This window comes from Pelophylax lessonae, assembly GCF_965119305.1.
Source record: "Pelophylax lessonae genome assembly, chromosome: 3".
NCBI lineage: Eukaryota > Metazoa > Chordata > Amphibia > Anura > Ranidae > Pelophylax > Pelophylax lessonae.
In genome coordinates, this window is record NC_138770.1 from 439,012,833 (window position 1) to 439,033,478 (window position 20,646).

Here is a 20,646-nt window from a genome sequence, read left to right on the forward strand (position 1 = left end):
GCGATCGCGCTCCAGTGAGTGAATTAAGGACGGTACGTTGTCCTTGTAACGGGGATCCAGCAGCGTGGCCACCCAGTAATCAGCACAAGTTAGAATGTGGGCAACTCGGCGGTCGTTGTGGAGACACTGCAGCATGTAATCGCTCATGTGTGCCAGGCTGCCCAGAGGCAACGAAAGGCTGTCCTCTGTGGGAGGTGTATGGTCCGTGTCCTCTGTATCCCCCCAGCCACGCACCAGTGATGGCCATGAGCTGGCCTGGGTGCCACCCTGCTGTGAACATGGTTCCATCTCCTCCTCCAGCTCCTCCTCCTCCTCCTCATCCTCCTCATCCTCCAGAACTGTGCCCCTGCTGGACAATTGCGTCCCTGGCGTTTGCGTGTGCAGGAACCCACCCTCGGAGCCCCTTGCGAATGACTGCCCTGAAAGCCTTGGAAATGTTACCTCTTCATCCTCCTCCTCCTCCTCATCCTGTGCCACATCCTCTTCCATCATCGCCCGAATTGTTTTTTCAAGGAGGCATAGAAGTGGGATAGTTAAGCTGAGAACGGCGTCATTGCCACTGGCCATGTTGGTGGAGTACTCAAAACAGCGCAACAAGGCACACAGGTCTCGCATGGAGGCCCAGTTATTGGTGGTGAAGTGGTGCTGTTCCGCAGAGCGACTCACGCGTGCGTGCTGCAGCTGAAACTCCACTATGGCCTGCTGCTGCTCGCACAGTCTTTCCAGCATGTGCAAGGTGGAGTTCCACCTTGTGGGCACGTCACATATGAGGCGGTGAGCGGGAAGGCCGAAGTTACGCTGCAGCGCTGCCAGGCGAGCAGCAGCAGGGTGAGAACGCCGAAAGTGCGCACAAACGGCCCGCACTTTCTGCAGCAGCTCTGACATATCGGGGTAGTTTTTAAGGAACCTCTGCACCACCAAATTCAGCACATGCGCCAGGCAAGGGATGTGCGTCAAACCGGCTAGGCCCAGAGCTGCTATGAGATTTCGCCCGTTATCGCACACCACCAGGCCGGGCTTGAGGCTCGCTGGCAGCAACCACTCATTTGTCTGCTGTTCCATGCTCCTCCACAACTCCTGCGCGGTGTGTGGTTTGTCCCCCAAACAGGCAAGTTGTAAAACTGCCTGCTGTCGTTTACCCCTGGCCGTGCTGAAGTTGGTGGTGAAGGTGTTACGCTGTCCGGATGAGGAGGCGGTAGAGGATGAGGAAGCGGAGTAGGAGGAGTTAGGAACAGGAGGCAAACTGAAGCGCCCTGCAATCCTCGGTGGTGGAAGGACATGCGCCAAATTGCTATCCGCCTCAGGCCCATCCGCCACTGCATTTACCCAGTGTGCCGTTAGGGAGATATAACGCCCCTGACCGTGCTTACTGGTCCACGTATCCGTAGTTAGGTGGACCTTGGCACAGATGGCGTTGCGCAGTGCACACCTGATTTTTTCCCCCACTTGGTTGTGCAGGGAAGGGATGGCTTGCCTGGAAAAGTAGTGGCGGCTGGGCACGACGTACTGTGGGACAGCCACCGACATAAGGTTTTTAAAACTGTGCGTCTCCACCAGACGGAATGACAGCATTTCAAAGGCCAATAATTTTGAAATGCTGGCATTCAGGGCCAGGGATCGCGGGTGGGTAGGGGGGTACTTCCTCTTCCTCTCAAGTGTTTGGGAGATGGAAAGCTGAACGCTTCCACGGGACATTGTGGAGATGGTTGTTGGTGACCCAGGTGGTGGTGTTGCTGACAGATCGTCTGTTTGCGGGGTGGCAGGTGCCGGTATCACTACAGATGTGGCTGGAGCGGCCGAGACTGCAGCAGAAGAGGAAGCAGGATGAGCCAGAGACGTTTCTTGGTTTTGAAGGTGTGTACTCCACTGCAGCTCGTGCTTTGCACTTAGATGCCTGATCATGCAGGTTGTGCTCAGGTTGAGAAGGTTCATGCCTCGCTTCAAGCTCTGATTGCACAGGGTGCAAACCACTCGTGTCCTGTCATCAGCACATTTTCTAAAGAACTTCCACGCTAGAGAACTCCTTTGAGCTGACTTTGGTGCGCTCGTTCCCTTGCTGCGTTGGGCAGTAGCGGGCGTAGTGTCTAGGGCACGGCCGCTCCGCTTCTGCACCCTGCTCCCTCTTCTGCTGTGCTGGTGGCTCTGTGCGACCACCGCCTCTTCCTCCAAACTACTCAGTTCACCTGCATGACGTTCATTCCATGTGGGGTCGAGGACCTCATCGTCCTCCACATCATCTTCCACCCAGTCTTCACCCCTGCCCTCCTTGTCGGTCTCCACAATGCTGAACGCCGCAGCAGTTGGCACCTGCGTTTCGTCATCATCGGAGACGTGCTGCGATGATCCTTGCATGTACTCATCTTGAGAAATAAGTGGTTGGGCATCGCTGCACTCAATCTCTTCCACTTCTGGGGCAGGGCTAGGTGGATGGCCCTGGGAAACCCTGCTGACAGAGTCCTCAAAAAGAATAAGAGACTGCTGTATGGCTTGGGGCTCAGACTGCTGGCCTGATTTGCAAGGGGGTGAGGTGAAAGACGGTTGGACATTGGCTGCAGGTGCCAACTCTGACCTTTCTGCAGTAGACTGGGTGGGAGACAATGTGAAGGAACTGGAGGCACTGTCAGCAGCAAACCAATCTACTATCGCCTCAACTTGTTCTGGCCTCATCACTTCTAGGGGCGTTTGATGCCCTACCAAATACTGATGCAGGTTCTGTCGCCTACTCACACTTGAGGAAGGTGTTTCACTTGTGCGTGTAGCTGGCACAGATCGACCATGTCCTCTCCTTGCAACAGGAGCTCTACCAGCAGCACCACGACCCAGGCCACGGCCCTTATTTGACGGTCTCCTCATATTTCTGTAATTTAAGATCTTGCCCTAGAAAGGTTTTTATTGAATAGCGGAATAGAAAATATGATCCAAAAAAAGTGTATGTATATCACACGTACACAACCACACTAGGCCCCAATTACTATTGTTTGTACCCCTAAAAGGCTAGATGAGGAGTAGGGGGAGTATGGAACAGGCAGCACCCTCAAACCTTCAGAAGTATGAGATGAACCCCAACAACTTGGAAAGGTGGATCTCTCTCACACGTACCGACACAGACTATCCCGCAATTCAATTGATCCTCAAAGGTTTTTATTGAATAGCGGAATAGGAAATATGATCAAAAAAAGTGTATGTATCTCGCACGTACACAACCACACTAGGCCCCAATTACTATTGTTTGTACCCCTAAAAGGCTAGATGAGGAGTAGGGGGGGTATGGAACAGGCAGCACCCTCAAACCTTCAGAAGTATGAGATGAACCCCAACAACTTGGAAAGGTGGATCTCTCTCACACGTACCGACACAGACTATCCCGCAATTCAATTGATCCTCAAAGGTTTTTATTGAATAGCGGAATAGGAAATATGATCAAAAAAAGTGTATGTATCTCGCACGTACACAACCACACTAGGCCCCAATTACTATTGTTTGTACCCCTAAAAGGCTAGGAGTAGGGGGAGTATGGAACAGGCAGCACCCTCAAACCTTCAGAAGTATGAGATGAACCCCAACAACTTGGAAAGGTGGATCTCTCTCACACGTACCAACACAGACTATCCCCCAATTTAACTGATCCCCAAAGGTTTTTGATTAAATAGCGGAATAGAAAATATGATCCCAAAAAAGTGTATGTATATCACACGTACAAAACCACACTAGGCCCCAATTACTATTGTTTGTACCCCTAAAAGGCTAGGAGTAGGGGGAGTATGGAACAGGCAGCACCCTCAAACCTTCAGAAGTATGAGATGAACCCCAACAACTTGGAAAGGTGGATCTCTCTCACACGTACCAACACAGACTATCCCCCAATTTAACTGATCCCCAAAGGTTTTTGATTAAATAGCGGAATAGAAAATATGATCCCAAAAAAGTGTATGTATATCACACGTACACAACCACACTAGGCCCCAATTACTATTGTTTGTACCCCTAAAAGGCTAGGAGTAGGGGGAGTATGGAACAGGCAGCACCCTCAAACCTTCAGAAGTATGAGATGAACCCCAACAACTTGGAAAGGTGGATCTCTCTCACACGTACCAACACAGACTATCCCCCAATTTAACTGATCCCCAAAGGTTTTTGATTAAATAGCGGAATAGAAAATATGATCCCAAAAAAGTGTATGTATATCACACGTACACAACCACACTAGGCCCCAATTACTATTGTTTGTACCCCTAAAAGGCTAGGAGTAGGGGGAGTATGGAACAGGCAGCACCCTCAAACCTTCAGAAGTATGAGATGAACCCCAACAACTTGGAAAGGTGGATCTCTCTCACACGTACCAACACAGACTATCCCCCAATTTAACTGATCCCCAAAGGTTTTTGATTAAATAGCGGAATAGAAAATATGATCCCAAAAAAGTGTATGTATATCACACGTACACAACCACACTAGGCCCCAATTACTATTGTTTGTACCCCTAAAAGGCTAGGAGTAGGGGGAGTATGGAACAGGCAGCACCCTCAAACCTTCAGAAGTATGAGATGAACCCCAACAACTTGGAAAGGTGGATCTCTCTCACACGTACCAACACAGACTATCCCCCAATTTAACTGATCCCCAAAGGTTTTTGATTAAATAGCGGAATAGAAAATATGATCCCAAAAAAGTGTATGTATATCACACGTACACAACCACACTAGGCCCCAATTACTATTGTTTGTACCCCTAAAAGGCTAGGAGTAGGGGGAGTATGGAACAGGCAGCACCCTCAAACCTTCAGAAGTATGAGATGAACCTCAACAACTTGGAAAGGTGGATCTCTCTCACACGTACCAACACAGACTATCCCCCAATTTAACTGATCCCCAAAGGTTTTTGATTAAATAGCGGAATAGAAAATATGATCCCAAAAAAGTGTATGTATATCACACGTACACAACCACACTAGGCCCCAATTACTATTGTTTGTACCCCTAAAAGGCTAGGAGTAGGGGGAGTATGGAACAGGCAGCACCCTCAAACCTTCAGAAGTATGAGATGAACCCCAACAACTTGGAAAGGTGGATCTCTCTCACACGTACCAACACAGACTATCCCCCAATTTAACTGATCCCCAAAGGTTTTTGATTAAATAGCGGAATAGAAAATATGATCCCAAAAAAGTGTATGTATATCACACGTACACAACCACACTAGGCCCCAATTACTATTGTTTGTACCCCTAAAAGGCTAGGAGTAGGGGGAGTATGGAACAGGCAGCACCCTCAAACCTTCAGAAGTATGAGATGAACCCCAACAACTTGGAAAGGTGGATCTCTCTCACACGTACCAACACAGACTATCCCCCAATTTAACTGATCCCCAAAGGTTTTTGATTAAATAGCGGAATAGAAAATATGATCCCAAAAAAGTGTATGTATATCACACGTACACAACCACACTAGGCCCCAATTACTATTGTTTGTACCCCTAAAAGGCTAGGAGTAGGGGGAGTATGGAACAGGCAGCACCCTCAAACCTTCAGAAGTATGAGATGAACCCCAACAACTTGGAAAGGTGGATCTCTCTCACACGTACCAACACAGACTATCCCCCAATTTAACTGATCCCCAAAGGTTTTTGATTAAATAGCGGAATAGAAAATATGATCCCAAAAAAGTGTATGTATATCACACGTACACAACCACACTAGGCCCCAATTACTATTGTTTGTACCCCTAAAAGGCTAGGAGTAGGGGGAGTATGGAACAGGCAGCACCCTCAAACCTTCAGAAGTATGAGATGAACCCCAACAACTTGGAAAGGTGGATCTCTCTCACACGTACCAACACAGACTATCCCCCAATTTAACTGATCCCCAAAGGTTTTTGATTAAATAGCGGAATAGAAAATATGATCCCAAAAAAGTGTATGTATATCACACGTACACAACCACACTAGGCCCCAATTACTATTGTTTGTACCCCTAAAAGGCTAGGAGTAGGGGGAGTATGGAACAGGCAGCACCCTCAAACCTTCAGAAGTATGAGATGAACCCCAACAACTTGGAAAGGTGGATCTCTCTCACACGTACCAACACAGACTATCCCCCAATTTAACTGATCCCCAAAGGTTTTTGATTAAATAGCGGAATAGAAAATATGATCCCAAAAAAGTGTATGTATATCACACGTACACAACCACACTAGGCCCCAATTACTATTGTTTGTACCCCTAAAAGGCTAGGAGTAGGGGGAGTATGGAACAGGCAGCACCCTCAAACCTTCAGAAGTATGAGATGAACCCCAACAACTTGGAAAGGTGGATCTCTCTCACACGTACCAACACAGACTATCCCCCAATTTAACTGATCCCCAAAGGTTTTTGATTAAATAGCGGAATAGAAAATATGATCCCAAAAAAGTGTATGTATATCACACGTACACAACCACACTAGGCCCCAATTACTATTGTTTGTACCCCTAAAAGGCTAGGAGTAGGGGGAGTATGGTACAGGCAGCACCCTCAAACCTTCAGAAGTATGAGATGAACCTCAACAACTTGGAAAGGTGGATCTCTCTCACACGTACCAACACAGACTATCCCCCAATTTAACTGATCCCCAAAGGTTTTTGATTAAATAGCGGAATAGAAAATATGATCCCAAAAAAGTGTATGTATATCACACGTACACAACCACACTAGGCCCCAATTACTATTGTTTGTACCCCTAAAAGGCTAGGAGTAGGGGGAGTATGGAACAGGCAGCACCCTCAAACCTTCAGAAGTATGAGATGAACCCCAACAACTTGGAAAGGTGGATCTCTCTCACACGTACCAACACAGACTATCCCCCAATTTAACTGATCCCCAAAGGTTTTTGATTAAATAGCGGAATAGAAAATATGATCCCAAAAAAGTGTATGTATATCACACGTACACAACCACACTAGGCCCCAATTACTATTGTTTGTACCCCTAAAAGGCTAGGAGTAGGGGGAGTATGGAACAGGCAGCACCCTCAAACCTTCAGAAGTATGAGATGAACCCCAACAACTTGGAAAGGTGGATCTCTCTCACACGTACCAACACAGACTATCCCCCAATTTAACTGATCCCCAAAGGTTTTTGATTAAATAGCGGAATAGAAAATATGATCCCAAAAAAGTGTATGTATATCACACGTACACAACCACACTAGGCCCCAATTACTATTGTTTGTACCCCTAAAAGGCTAGGAGTAGGGGGAGTATGGAACAGGCAGCACCCTCAAACCTTCAGAAGTATGAGATGAACCCCAACAACTTGGAAAGGTGGATCTCTCTCACACGTACCAACACAGACTATCCCCCAATTTAACTGATCCCCAAAGGTTTTTGATTAAATAGCGGAATAGAAAATATGATCCCAAAAAAGTGTATGTATATCACACGTACACAACCACACTAGGCCCCAATTACTATTGTTTGTACCCCTAAAAGGCTAGGAGTAGGGGGAGTATGGAACAGGCAGCACCCTCAAACCTTCAGAAGTATGAGATGAACCCCAACAACTTGGAAAGGTGGATCTCTCTCACACGTACCAACACAGACTATCCCCCAATTTAACTGATCCCCAAAGGTTTTTGATTAAATAGCGGAATAGAAAATATGATCCCAAAAAAGTGTATGTATATCACACGTACACAACCACACTAGGCCCCAATTACTATTGTTTGTACCCCTAAAAGGCTAGATGAGGAGTAGGGGGAGTATGGAACAGGCAGCACCCTCAAACCTTCAGTATGAGATTGTGTTCACTGTACCCCACAAAGATTGAGTTCACTGCACCCCACAATGATTGTGTTCACTGCACCCCACAAAGATTGTGTTCACTGCACCTCACAAAGATTGTGTTCACTGTACCCCCCAAAGATTGTGTTCACTGCACCCCACAAAGATTCTGTTCACTGTACCCCACAAAGATTGTGTTCACTGCACCCCAAAAAGATTGTGTTCACTGCACCCCAAAAAGGATGTTGTTCACTGCACCCCAAAAAGGATGTTGTTCACTCCACCCCAAAAAGATTGTGTTCACTGCACCCCACAAAGATTGTGTTCACTGCACCCCAAAAAGATTGTGTTCACTGCACCCCAAAAATGATTTTGTTCACTGCACCCCAAAAAGGATTTTGTTCACTGCACCCCAAAAAGGATGTTGTTCACTCCACCCCAAAAAGATTGTGTTCACTGCACCCCAAAAAGATTGTGTTCACTGCACCCCACAAAGGATTTTGTTCACTGCACCCCAAAAAGATTGTGTTCACTGCACCCCAAAAAGGATGTTGTTCACTGCACCCCAAAAAGGATTTTGTTCACTGCACCCCAAAAAGATTGTGTTCACTGCACCCCACAAAGGATTTTGTTCACTGCACCCCACAAAGATTGTGTTCACTGCACACCAAAAAGGATTGTGTTCACTGCACCCCAAAAAGATTTTGTTCACTGCACCCCAAAAAGATTGTGTTCACTGCAGCCCAAAAAGATTGTGTTCACTGCAGCCCAAAAAGATTGTGTTCACTGCAGCCCAAAAAGATTGTGTTCACTGCAGCTCACACACAGAAAAATGGATGTGGATCACTGACACCTGCCTATCTCCAATCCCACACCACACAGCAATATCGATTGTAGTTTGTAGAACACAGTTTCCCTAAAATTCAGCAGACTCTGTCCCTAACAGGATTGAGAAGAGATCGTAGATCAGGATTGAGTGCAGACCCCACCCCCCACACAGCAATATCGATTGTAGTTTGTAGAAGACACTGACCCTATATAATTCAGCAGACTCTATCCCTAAAATGCCTACAACTCGCCCTGCCTAAACACTCCGACCTGTCCCTCAATTCTATCCGGACACAAATGGTTTTTTCCTGCCTATCTTTCCCTAATCAGCAGCCAGCACGTTGATGTGTGCTCTGTCCCTGAATCTAAGCAGCATAATGACGCCGCTGCGGCTGCCTCGAACTTATAAAGACTTGGTCACATGCTTCAGACGGCCAATCACAGCTACTGAGACATTTGCAGGCATGGCTGGGATGGCTTAAGGCACACCAGTTAAACGATTGTTGATTGGCTGTTGAAAGCCCGCCATGAAAAGAGCGCCAAAGCATGCAAAACCCGGAAATAAAACGACCGAACACGGATTTTTACCCGAACATACAGTAAAGTGTCCGTGTCCGTGTTCGGGTACAAAAAATCCAATTATTCGGTACGAACACGAATAATACAGTCCGTGTTCGCTCAACACTAGTAGTATAGCTTCCATAAATGAAAAGCACCATGGAGTTGGTGACTCCATGTTGATAACTCTGGTACTATCCCCTGGTGGAGTGGAATAGAGCAGTCTGGTCCTGCCATCTGTGGAGTGAGAGTGGGGATGCTGGATGCCATTTACACCAAACACTTATTGCTGTTCTAATAATAGACAGCTTATCCCTCTGGTGAGTGTGTATTTTTACCATGGGTGAATGATTGGCACTACGAGTGGAGCACTTTTATACGTTTTACACCCATACCAATATGAACTGTTAACTCATATTCAAGAGTGCCCCTTAACATAAAATGTGCACATCAGTGTGCCCCTGTAAATTTCTGTGAGGGCAGTTTACCTTGAGGGCAGGCAGGGAGCGGGAGCCAGCTGAGGTAAAAAGCTACAGGGTCTGGAGCGGCACTGAGAACCTTGCTAAAGGGGATGGGGCACACATGTGATGTCACAACATGCCTTGTGGCCGAGCAGGGAGTAGGAGCCAGGAGAGGAAGGGCACACCTGCGACGCCATTGGTTGCTAGGACGCCGACAGTCCCAGCAACTAAGGACTGCTGAGAGGCAGGGATCTGACAGGTGAGACTAGCAGGCTGACGGTCCTTGTTCAGACCGCGGTCCGCCATTTAATGACAGCTGATAAAGATCAAAGCCCAGATCTATTGTTCAATGAATAACGAGTTGAATAATGATGAACTGTAATGACATCTGGTTTATTTATCACACATGGATATGTGAATCACACGTTGACCTTGATTTACAAATGGAGTTGAGCATTTTTACTTTCCAGTGGATTTTCACTTATCTCAGTGAATGAGGTGCTAGGAGAAAAGTATCTTATCTTAGTCACTAAGGTGACAATATGCTGACTTCAATCATCAAAACGTGCAAGCAAAAATCCTATTTTTCTATTTCGGTGCACATGATTGTGTATTCTTTCCATAGTCATTTTTTTTTACTTTGCTTCACTTCATTCACTAAAATAATTGAATATTGACTCTACAAAGCATAAATTCACTTTGAAAGTAAACATTTTCTACTCGTTTAATAAATCAACGTCATTGTTTAATATCTACCAATCAACCGTACAACTATAAAGACCTTTCTGTATATAAGATTATGTGCACAAATTCATGTCCAAATCCCTGTTGCCAATTCAGTCTCAACTAGAACACATTATATGACTTTACATTGCTATAATGGTGTTTTCTGCCCCCGTAAGGCTCCATTTACACCTGAGCGTACTGAAATCAGGGGGGTGCTTGCAATGCCATTATTTCTTAATGGCACCCTAATGGCACCCCAAATGCAGTGCATTTTTGCTGCGATTGTCGAGCGACAAAATGCACTAAAATCGTGCCAAAAAAGGCACTGCCAAACGCTCTTGGCTCTGTGGCAAAACTTGGTACATGAGCATTTTTGGAGCTCAGAGAGGCCCATTCGAATTAATGGTGCCGCTCCAAAAATGCACCACAAAAAAACGAGGTGTAGCAGCTATTGCTGCAATACGCTTAGGTGTGAATGGAGCTTAAGGCTTTGAAAAAAGTTATTAATTTAGGATATAAAAGTTTTTTGAGGCTAAAAACTTTAAAATGTTTTTTTTATTTAACAATTTTGAAGCTTGTTATACTAATGGGGATGCATGTTGCTTTTGGCTGTGTTTTTTTAGATGTGTTTAATACATTTTGGCTTTTATATATAGCTTGATACTTAACTCAAGCAATTACTACTCACTAGTTAAGGAAACACATTCAATAATACCACTCACCCTCAGAGCCTAAGCAATTGCCAACTGTACAAGTCACAGTAGGTGTTGGTTTTTGGGGTTTATGGTGCAAAGCTATATAATTAAACCCAGTGACTCCAGCTGTGTACATGTATCTATTGTTTTCAATGTTGTGGTATTTGTGGCCATGTCAGGTGTTTCTCTCAGCAGTATTTTGTTATTTGATAAGGTTGTGACTAAAGTCACCAGGGAAACTAAAGAGGTTGTCAGCCAAAAAAGTTTCTATAGCTTTGGCCAGAGTGGTAAAGGATTGAAACTCCTGTCAGGAAATGAGGGGAAAGCATAATACGGTTCACAGAGAGAAATACAGATCTGAAAGGCTTTCTATACTTCCCCTACTCTAGTAAAGAAATTCATTGTTATATTTGTTTGTGTTGCTGTTGGAGAGTTCCCCACACTTCCTGTGTGGTAAAACATTGTTAGTAGAACAGGAAGTGAGGGTACATCTCTCTACTGGAGCCCTGTATAGCAGTTAAAACTTTACTTGAGTTTTAACCTTTTCCTTCTCCATCCAACAGAAAAAAAAATGGTTGGACATACAACTGGATTGTACTTGGCTGGTCATTAACCCAGATTACAGAAACCATTTTCTGTGTTTCATTTTTCACTATTCGTTTTATCCCAGGAAAATTAATGTTGTCCCATTTCATGTAAACCATAAAAATTTCAATAGTAATTCCAGGGTCTCTTTTTTCTTTGGGAGTTTAAAAGTAATTTCTAACAAAAAATGCAGATTTTAACATGTGCAAAAAATGAAACAATTGACCCAGTAGAAAAGTGTGTAAAGTATACAGAACAGTGACAAATGCAGTGGGACTTCCATGTCACAAACTTTTAATGGTCCTTAGCTAATTAATATTGCCATTGATAACATATAGGGTTCCTGTTTTGATTCGCATACAACATATGTTTGAGTTTTAGCTGGGCATTAGAATACTGACAGGCTTGCTAGCTTCTTTCAAAGATTTCAATGGCAAGAATGGTGAAGGAATTTCTGAATCCGTCATTTCGCACAAGACCGTCCATAAGGTGTCACATGTTTCTAGCTAAGCTCCCCATCTATTTATCTATCTATTCCACAGAATGAAGAATCTGGAGAATATAAGATCATCATTTGGAATTTTTTTGTCTGCGGCATTTGTACAGGCCAGGAAGAACTGACACTGAATTACCTATGAGATATTTATGCCAACAAGTGACTCACTTTGCCAGTAACTATGGCATGGCTGTAGGATCACATGAGTGTGAACTAAAGTTTAGAAAAACGTAGAAAAGATTATCACATGCATGTTATTATTACATTATTAGCAGACTTTGTGTAAAATTCAAGTCCCTCAATTCTTTAAATTATTCATTTAGAGCTTACCTGAAAGTGACGTTGGTAGAGTCAAGAGTAACAACAGAGATAGCAACATTGCTATTGCTATTAGCTGACATCACAGCTTGTGTGTAAATCTTGTATAGAAAGCATCAGGTGAGGTTTGCATGGCGCTTGTAGAGAATAAAGAGGACAGTCATTCCCTGACGATATTGTTACCTGGACTGGTAACATGTTAGTTGTCGTAAACTGTGCTCCCTTGGGTCATACGCCTCACCCTCGTCACTTTTTTTTTTTTTTTACTCTTTGGTATCACCTATAATAGAAATGCAGTACGAGAGTGGAGGAGGAGGAGGCATACAGTAAAAGGAGGAGGAGGAGGTATGATTGTGAAACCAGGAATGAGGACTCTGGTTACCTATGAGGAAGCATACATATACAGTACTATGAAGGAATGTCACAGTTGTTAACACCTCCATTATTCTAAAGTTTGCTCTTTGAATGAACTGTGTGCAGTGATAAAAGTCTGCTCAGAGGTAATGTGAAGTTGAACTCCATTCAAACACCTAAATACTCACTTGAAATATATATATATATATATATATAGGATTCTTCTACATGCCAAATGATTGGTATTTCTGTCCAGCCGACAAACAAAAATTCTCCTGCGCTCAGGTGGTATGTGACAAAGGATAAGTGCTCTTATATGCTCTTTATATGCATCACTTAGGTCTTGCCGCCCCCTCAGGACCAAAGGTATCCAAAATACACTTAGAAACAACAACAAAAGAAGGGCGCACCGACCTTGTGCATTACCACTAAAAAATGTTTATTAACCACCTAGGCCCGGAGGATTTGGCAGCTCAAAGACCAGGGCCTATTTTGCGATTCGGCACTGCGTGATTTAACGGACAATTGCGCGGTCGTGCAGCGCTGTACCCAAACAAAATTGACGTCCTTTTTTCCCCACAAATAGAGATTTATTTTGGTTCTATTTGATCACCTGTGCGATTTTTACTTTTTTGCGCTATAAACAAAAAAAGAGCTACAATTTTGAGAAAATAATATTTTTCACATTTTTCTATATGAAATTCCCCCCCAAAAAATGTAAAAAATCAAATTTTTTAACATTTTAGGCCAATTTATTTTCTGCTATATATTTTTGGTAAAAAAATCGCAATAAGCATATTTTGATTGGTTTGCGCAAAAGTTATTGCGTTTGCTAACTACGGGAAAGATTTATGTTTTTATTGTTTTTTTTTAACTAGTAATGGCGGCGATCTGCGTTTTTTTTTGCGGGACTGCGACATTGCGGCGGACAGATCAGACCCTTGACTGACATTTTTGACACTTTTGGGGGTACCAGTGATATTACTACAGTAATCAGTGCTATAAATATGCACTGTTACTAGCAAGTGGTTAAAATCTGAAGACAACATTAACAAATGGTGATTGCGCACATAAAACACAATGGAACCGATCGTATCCAAAATAGCCAAGGAGCCCCTGTGCTGGATGACGTGATGGTTTCCGCAAATGTCTGGCTAGGCTGATGCGTTTCAAGGGAGAATACTCTTCTTCAGAGCCAAAGCGTGCTACTCAGGGGCTCCCTGGCTATTTTGGGAGACATTCGGTTCCATTGTGTTTCATGTACGCAATCATCATTTGTTTGTACAATGTCTTTGGATTTTAACCACTTTAAGAGTCGGTTCACACTAGCGTGACTTGTCAGGCGACATGTCAGCCTGACAAGTCGCGCTCCCTCGCGGTCCATTGACCGCTACAGGAACGTTCTAATAGGAGCGACACAAGTCGCTCCGACTTAGAAAAAGGGTCCTTTACTACTTCGGGCGACCTCGGAGCGATTTGCATAGACTTCCATTATGTGAAGTCCCTGCAAGTCGCTCCGAAGTAGTGGTGCATGGTAATGCACAAGTCGCCCCCGAAGTAGCACAGAGTCGTGTCGCCCCAGTGTGAACCGACTCTAAGACCGGATTTGCCCCCTTCCTGACCAGGCTCTATTTTGCGATTCGACACTGCGTTCGTTTATTGCGCGGTCATGCGACACTGTACCCAAAATAAATTTACGTCCTGTTTTTCCCACAAATAGAGATTTCTTTTAGTGGTATTTGATCACCTGTGCGATTTTTATTTTTTGCGCTATAAACAAAAAATGAGTGACAATTTTGAAAAAAAAAAACAATATTTTTCCCATTCTGCTATATAACATTCCTAAAAAACATTAAAAATCAAATTTTTTTAGGATTTTAGGCCAATTTGTTTTCTGCTACATATTTTTGGTAAAAAAAAATCACAAAAAGCGTATTTTGATTGGTTTGCGCAAAAGGTATTGCGTCTACTAACTACAGTAAAGATTTATGTCATTTTTATTGTTTTTTTTTTTTTTTTACTAGTAATGGCAGCGATCTTCGATTTTTTGCAGGGCTGCGACATTGCGGCGGACAGATCGGACCCCTAACTGACATTTTTGACACTTTTGGGGGGACCAGGGACATTACTACAGTAATCAGTGCTAAAAATATGCACTGTTACTGTAATAATGCCATTGGCAGAGAAGGGGTTAACCCTGTGGGTGATCAAGGGGTTAAATGTGAGCCTAGGGGAGTGATTCTAACTGTGGGGGGGGCGTGGATTCTGAAATGACCATAGAGATCCTATATTGCAGGATTACATGGGCTCTATGCTCATTCCAGGGAGAAGAACGGTCGGCTGTGTTTACAAGAGCTGACCGTCCTTCTCTCTCAGCGGGGAGTGATCGCGGGTGTCAGGCGGCAATCGGAGCCTCCTGCCCCATGCATCGGCTTCCCTGCTGATGAGCGGGGGCGTGAAAAATGTGTGCACCCTATGTGAATTACTTGGATTTCAGCATGAAAGGCTCCTGGTCTGATTTTAATTATGTCATATTAACAAATCACTTGAAACAGTCCAATTTCACAACTACACATACAATTTAGGTTGTAGAATCTGTGTTGAATGGTTTTGCTCTTATGATATACATTCATCTGCCACTTTATTAGGTACACCTGTTCAATTGCTTGGTAACACAAACTGCTAATCAGCCAATCACATGGCAGCAACTCAAGGCATTTAGGCATGTAGACATGGTGAAGATGACTTGCTGAAGTTCAAACCGAGCGAGCATCAGAATAGGGAAGAAAGGGGATTAGGTGACTTTGAATGTGGCATGATTGTTGGTGCCAGATGGGCTGGTCTGAGTATTTCAAAAACTGTTGATCTACTGGGATTTTTGCACGCAACCATCTCTAGGGTTTACAGAGAATGGTCCGTAAAAGAGAAAATATCCATTAAGTGGCAGTTGCGTGGAAGAAAATGCTTTGTTGAGGACAGAGGAGAATGGGCAGACTCGAGATGATTCGAGATGATAGAAAGGCAACTGTGACTCAAATAATCACTCCTTACAACCAAGGTATGCAGAACACCATCTCTGAACACACAACACATCAAACCTTAAAGCAGATGGGCTACAGCAGCAGAAGACTGAAGACCACATCGGGTGCCAATCATGTCAGCTAAGAACAGGAAACTGAGGCTTAAATGCGCACAGGCTCACCAAAATTGGACAACAGAAGTTTGGAAAAAGTTACCTGGTCTGATGAGTCTTGATTTCAGCTGCAAAATTCACATGGCAGGGTATGAATTTGGAGTAAACAACGTGAATGCATGGAAATATTCTACCTTGCATCATTGGTTCAGGCTGGTGGTGGTGGTGTAATGGTGTCAGGGAAATGTGGTACATTTGGCACATTTTGGGCGCCTTAGTACCAAATGAGCATCATTTAAATGCCACAGCCTACCTAAGTATTGTTGCTGACCATGTCCATCCCTTTATGACTACAGTGTACCCATCTTCTGATGGCTCCTTCCAGTAGGATAATGCAGCATGTCACAAAGCTCAAATCATCTCACCACTGGTTTCTTGAACATGACAATGAGTTCACTGTACTCCAATGGCCTCCACAGTCACCAGATCTCAATCCAATAGCACCTTTGGCATGTAGGGGAACTGGAGATTCGCATCATGGATGTGCAGCTGACAAATCTGCAGCAACTGCGTGATGTTATCATGTCACTATCGACCAAAATCTCTGAGGAATGTTTCCAACACCTTGTTGAATCTATGACATGAACGATTAAGGCAGTTCTAAAGGCAAAAGGGGTCCGGTACTAGCAAGGTGTACCTAATAAAGAGGCCGGAGAGTGTATATGCCTTTGATGATATTCCACACTGCAGATGTTCAGCATTAAACTTCATAACAGGAAACATGTACTTCTTTGAGCCGAGCTTGTGGCAGCTAAACAAGGACATGTGTGACCCACAAAGACAATAGGGGATTTATTTTGCTCATTATAAAAAAAAAATGTGTAAATATTTTGAAACGCAATTTAAAGTTGATGTTTAAAAGAGAAGTATGGGGTGTCAAAGAAAAAAAAAGTATACTCACCTAGGCGGATGCAGCATCGAACCGATGCTGCATCTGTTCCCCACCACCTCTTCATTCAGAACTAAGCGATCAAGCACTGCTGATCGCTCACTTCTCCCCTCCGCTCTGAGCAGAGAGCCGGGACTGTCACTTACTGCCTCTCTGCTCTGCCCTTCTTGCTCCCACTGGAGCGCTGGGCTGTAGAGGGGACAGCAGCTCCCTGAGAGGCTAAGCCAGCTGCAGGTTCAGGCATCTAGGTGGATCCTGACAGTAAAGTCGGGATATCTCCCTAGCATGGACCGTCAGAGTGACGTCAGCCGACAGCAGATTTTTGGGTCACAGGAGTGCTGACTGAATTTCCCATAAAAGTATTTTTGCACTGAGTGAACCCGTGGATGCTGGACACTGAAAGTTGGAATATAGAACTGTAAGCAATGCCTATATAATGTATACACACACAGGTGCGCTTCCTTGAAATGTCATATAAATAAATAACTGTGAATAGTGACCACAATACACTGATCGTGAATGAATATTAACCACTTGCCGACCACCCCACGCAGATTTACTGCGGCAGGGCGGCTCGGCTGCACATGTAGATCTACGGGACTAGGTGCACGCAGTTTTGGCGGAACGCGCACACCGCCGGAGCCGCACTCCCACTGTGGTTTGACACAGCGGGAGGCAGACCGTGGGAGGAGGGAGCTTGATCGCCACCGGCCTCCCGCGATCTTCGGTAAAACTGACAGGACCACCGTCTGGTATGTAAACAATGTAAGACGGTTCTCCTGTCAGAGAGGCAGGGAAAGATCGTGTGATTCAGCTAAGCTGAATCACCGATCTCTCTTTGCCTCTGTTCAATCCATCCCCCCCCCCCCACAGTTAGTAAGCACATCTAGAGAACACATTTAACTCCTTGATTACCCCCAGTGTTAACCCCTTCCTTGCCAGTGTCATTTATACAGTAACAGTGCATATTATTTAGCGCTGATCACTGTAATAATGTCACTGGTCCCCAAAAATGTCACTGGGTGTCAGATTTGTCCACCGCAATGTCGCAGTCTCGATAAAAATCGCTGATCGCCACCATTACTAACAAAAGAAAATTAAAAAAATAAAAAGTCCATAAATCTATCCCGTAGTTTGTAAACGCTATAACTTTTGCGCAAACCAATTATTATACGCTTTTTTGGGGATTTTTTTTTACCAAAAACATGTAGCAGAATACAAATTGGCCTAAACTGATAAAAAAATTAGATTTTTTTATATTTTTATATTGGGAATGTTTTATAGCAGAAAGTAGAAAATATTGGTGTTTTTTCAAAATTGACGCTCTTTTTTTGTTTATAGCGCAAAAATGAAAAACCGCAGATTTGATCAAATACCACCAAACGAAAGCTCTATATGTGGGGAAAAAAAGGACATCAATTGCATTTGGGTACATCATCGCACGACCGTGCAATTGTCAGTTAAAGCATCGCAGTGCAGAAAGGTAAAAAAATGGCCTGATCATTAAGGGGGGTAAAACCTTCCGGAGCTAAAGTGTTTAAATAAATATATACAAAAATGTGAAGCAATAAAAATACTCAAATGCATAATATCATATGTATGTGCAAACAAATGCATGTCACCAGGGCCACTGATAGGGGGGGGACCACTAGTCCTCCTGTAGGGGGGCCCAGGCATAGGGGGGGCACAACAGCATGGGGTATTGGTGCGGTCGGGCAGAGGGGCAATTACAAAAGGAAACCTTGTGTGGCTCTCTGCAGACACAGGGAATCATTCCTGTAATTGCTTCTCTGACACTGATCCCCCTCCCTGTTCTGCCTGCTTCTGATCCCCCCCTCCCCGTGTGCCCCCCCTTTCACTGTGCCGCCCCCCCCTCCCATTGCGCTGCAGGCTTCCCTGTCCTGTAAAAAAAAAAAATAACAAATTCTAAAAAAAATAATAATAATTAAACATTTTATTAAATAATTTAAAAAAATTGTACAATAAAATAATTGTAAACATTTTTAACATTTAAAGAATTTTGCCTAAATTGTCTATAAATGTTGGCCTTCTGCTGAGTTCGGTACTGATCCCCCTCCCCCTCCCTGTTCTGCCTGCTTCTGATCCCCCCCTCCCCGTGTGCCCCCCCTTTCACTGTGCCGCCCCCCCCCTCCCATTGCGCTGCAGGCTTCCCTGTCCTGTAAAAAAAAAAAAATAACAAATTCTAAAAAAAATAATAATAATTAAACATTTTATTAAATAATTTAAAAAAATTGTACAATAAAATAATTGTAAACATTTTTAACATTTAAAGAATTTTGCCTAAATTGTCTATAAATGTTGGCCTTCTGCTGAGTTCGGTATTAAGCTCAAACAACGGCTCTATCATTTTTACTTTAAAGCTGGCCTACAGCTTTTCATATACTTTACAAGCTGGCCCAAACGAACTATGTCCCTCACTAACAGGTGAGGTCGCTGGATGTGCAGTATTAAACAGTATGTAGCTGTGGCTACATACAGCATACCACAATGTGTTCTGGGTTCGAGCCGAGACTTTTTGTCTCATTCTTGAGACACAGTAGAGTCTATTACAACGAAGCCCAGCCATTCAGAGAAAGCGTTGTATTCTAGCAATGAATACAAAGCTTCTTTTAACTGGCTGAGTCAGAGAGGTGGGCTGATAATGTACATATACTGCAGCGCTATGAAATAATATGAAATGTGCATGTAAAAACCATATATAATACATTTCATGCAAACAATGAATCACATAAGTCCGTAAAAGTCCACAAAACAAAAAAAGAAGAAATGTGAATAAAATTCCAGTGGCATAGGATAGCTGATTCCGTAGAAAAAAAAAAGAGGACCACAAATCCCAGCATGCGTGTGGAGGTAACTCTTTCCAAATCCTATTTATGCAACACCAACACTAAAACACATCAAAGAAAGGATGGCAGCTTACCAGAGATAATTGGCCTACAACTTAATGGAAAAGGCCTACAGCGCTTTAGGGAGATGGTTTTCCCAAATATAGCAAAACACCCTGGATGTAATAAGCTCTGGCATGCTTCCTATTCAAATACAGATGATATTCTTGGATTGTGCAAAATGAAAAAAGGATCATAGCCTAATCTTACTAATAAAACTATTTTAATAAAAGTAAGAAAGGTGCACTCACATTTTGGCTGTAGGTAATAGACATATCAAGGATCCATAAACGAATGCTATAGCTGAATCTCTAAACGAGGGCCGAAAACAGCTGACAAGGCATGGTGACGTCACGTCTAGTCCCACCCAACACGTTTCTTCAAAGATTTGATGTCGTCAGGGGCATGAGCTGATAGTGTCATAATCTCTGACTCAGCCAATCAGAGAAAGTTTTGTTTCCATTGCTAGAATACAACGCTTTCTCTTAATGGCTGAGCTCCACTTTGATAGACTCTACTGTGTTCCAAGTATGAGACTGGAAGTCTTGGCTGGAACCCAAAACACATTGCATTATGCTGTTCAGCGGCCTCACATGTTAGTTGGGGACATAGTTCATTTGGGCCAGCTTTTCCGATGTGAACTATGTAAAGTGTATGAAAAGTTGGAGTTCAGCTTTAAAAGTGAAAGCTAAAGCGCGCTGTTGACTAAAGTCACAGAGAAACCCCAGGCTTTAGAAGGATCCTATCCACCAAGATTTCTGATCAGCAGCTGGCTCAGCCTCTGAGTGCACCGCTGAGAGCCTGAATCAGACACTCCTTCCCCATCCCCAAATGGTGCTCAAGTAAGCACTGGAGAGTCAGAGCAGAGAGCAGGCGACTGACA

General features: G+C 43.9%; 1 protein-coding gene across 1 annotated transcript in view; it reads right to left on the reverse strand.

The window, feature by feature from the left end:
- LOC309550570 (interleukin-20 receptor subunit alpha-like) overlaps positions 1 to 12,504 on the reverse strand; it is a gene marked incomplete at its 5' end in the record, with an annotated part of 106,595 nt that extends 94,091 nt beyond the window's left edge. Inside the window, one exon of the mRNA XM_082250918.1 lies at positions 12,434 to 12,504. Coding sequence (XP_082107044.1) covers positions 12,434 to 12,504 — 71 coding nt within the window. The remainder of the gene's footprint in view (positions 1 to 12,433) is intronic.
- Between the last annotated feature and the right edge of the window lie 8,142 nt (positions 12,505 to 20,646).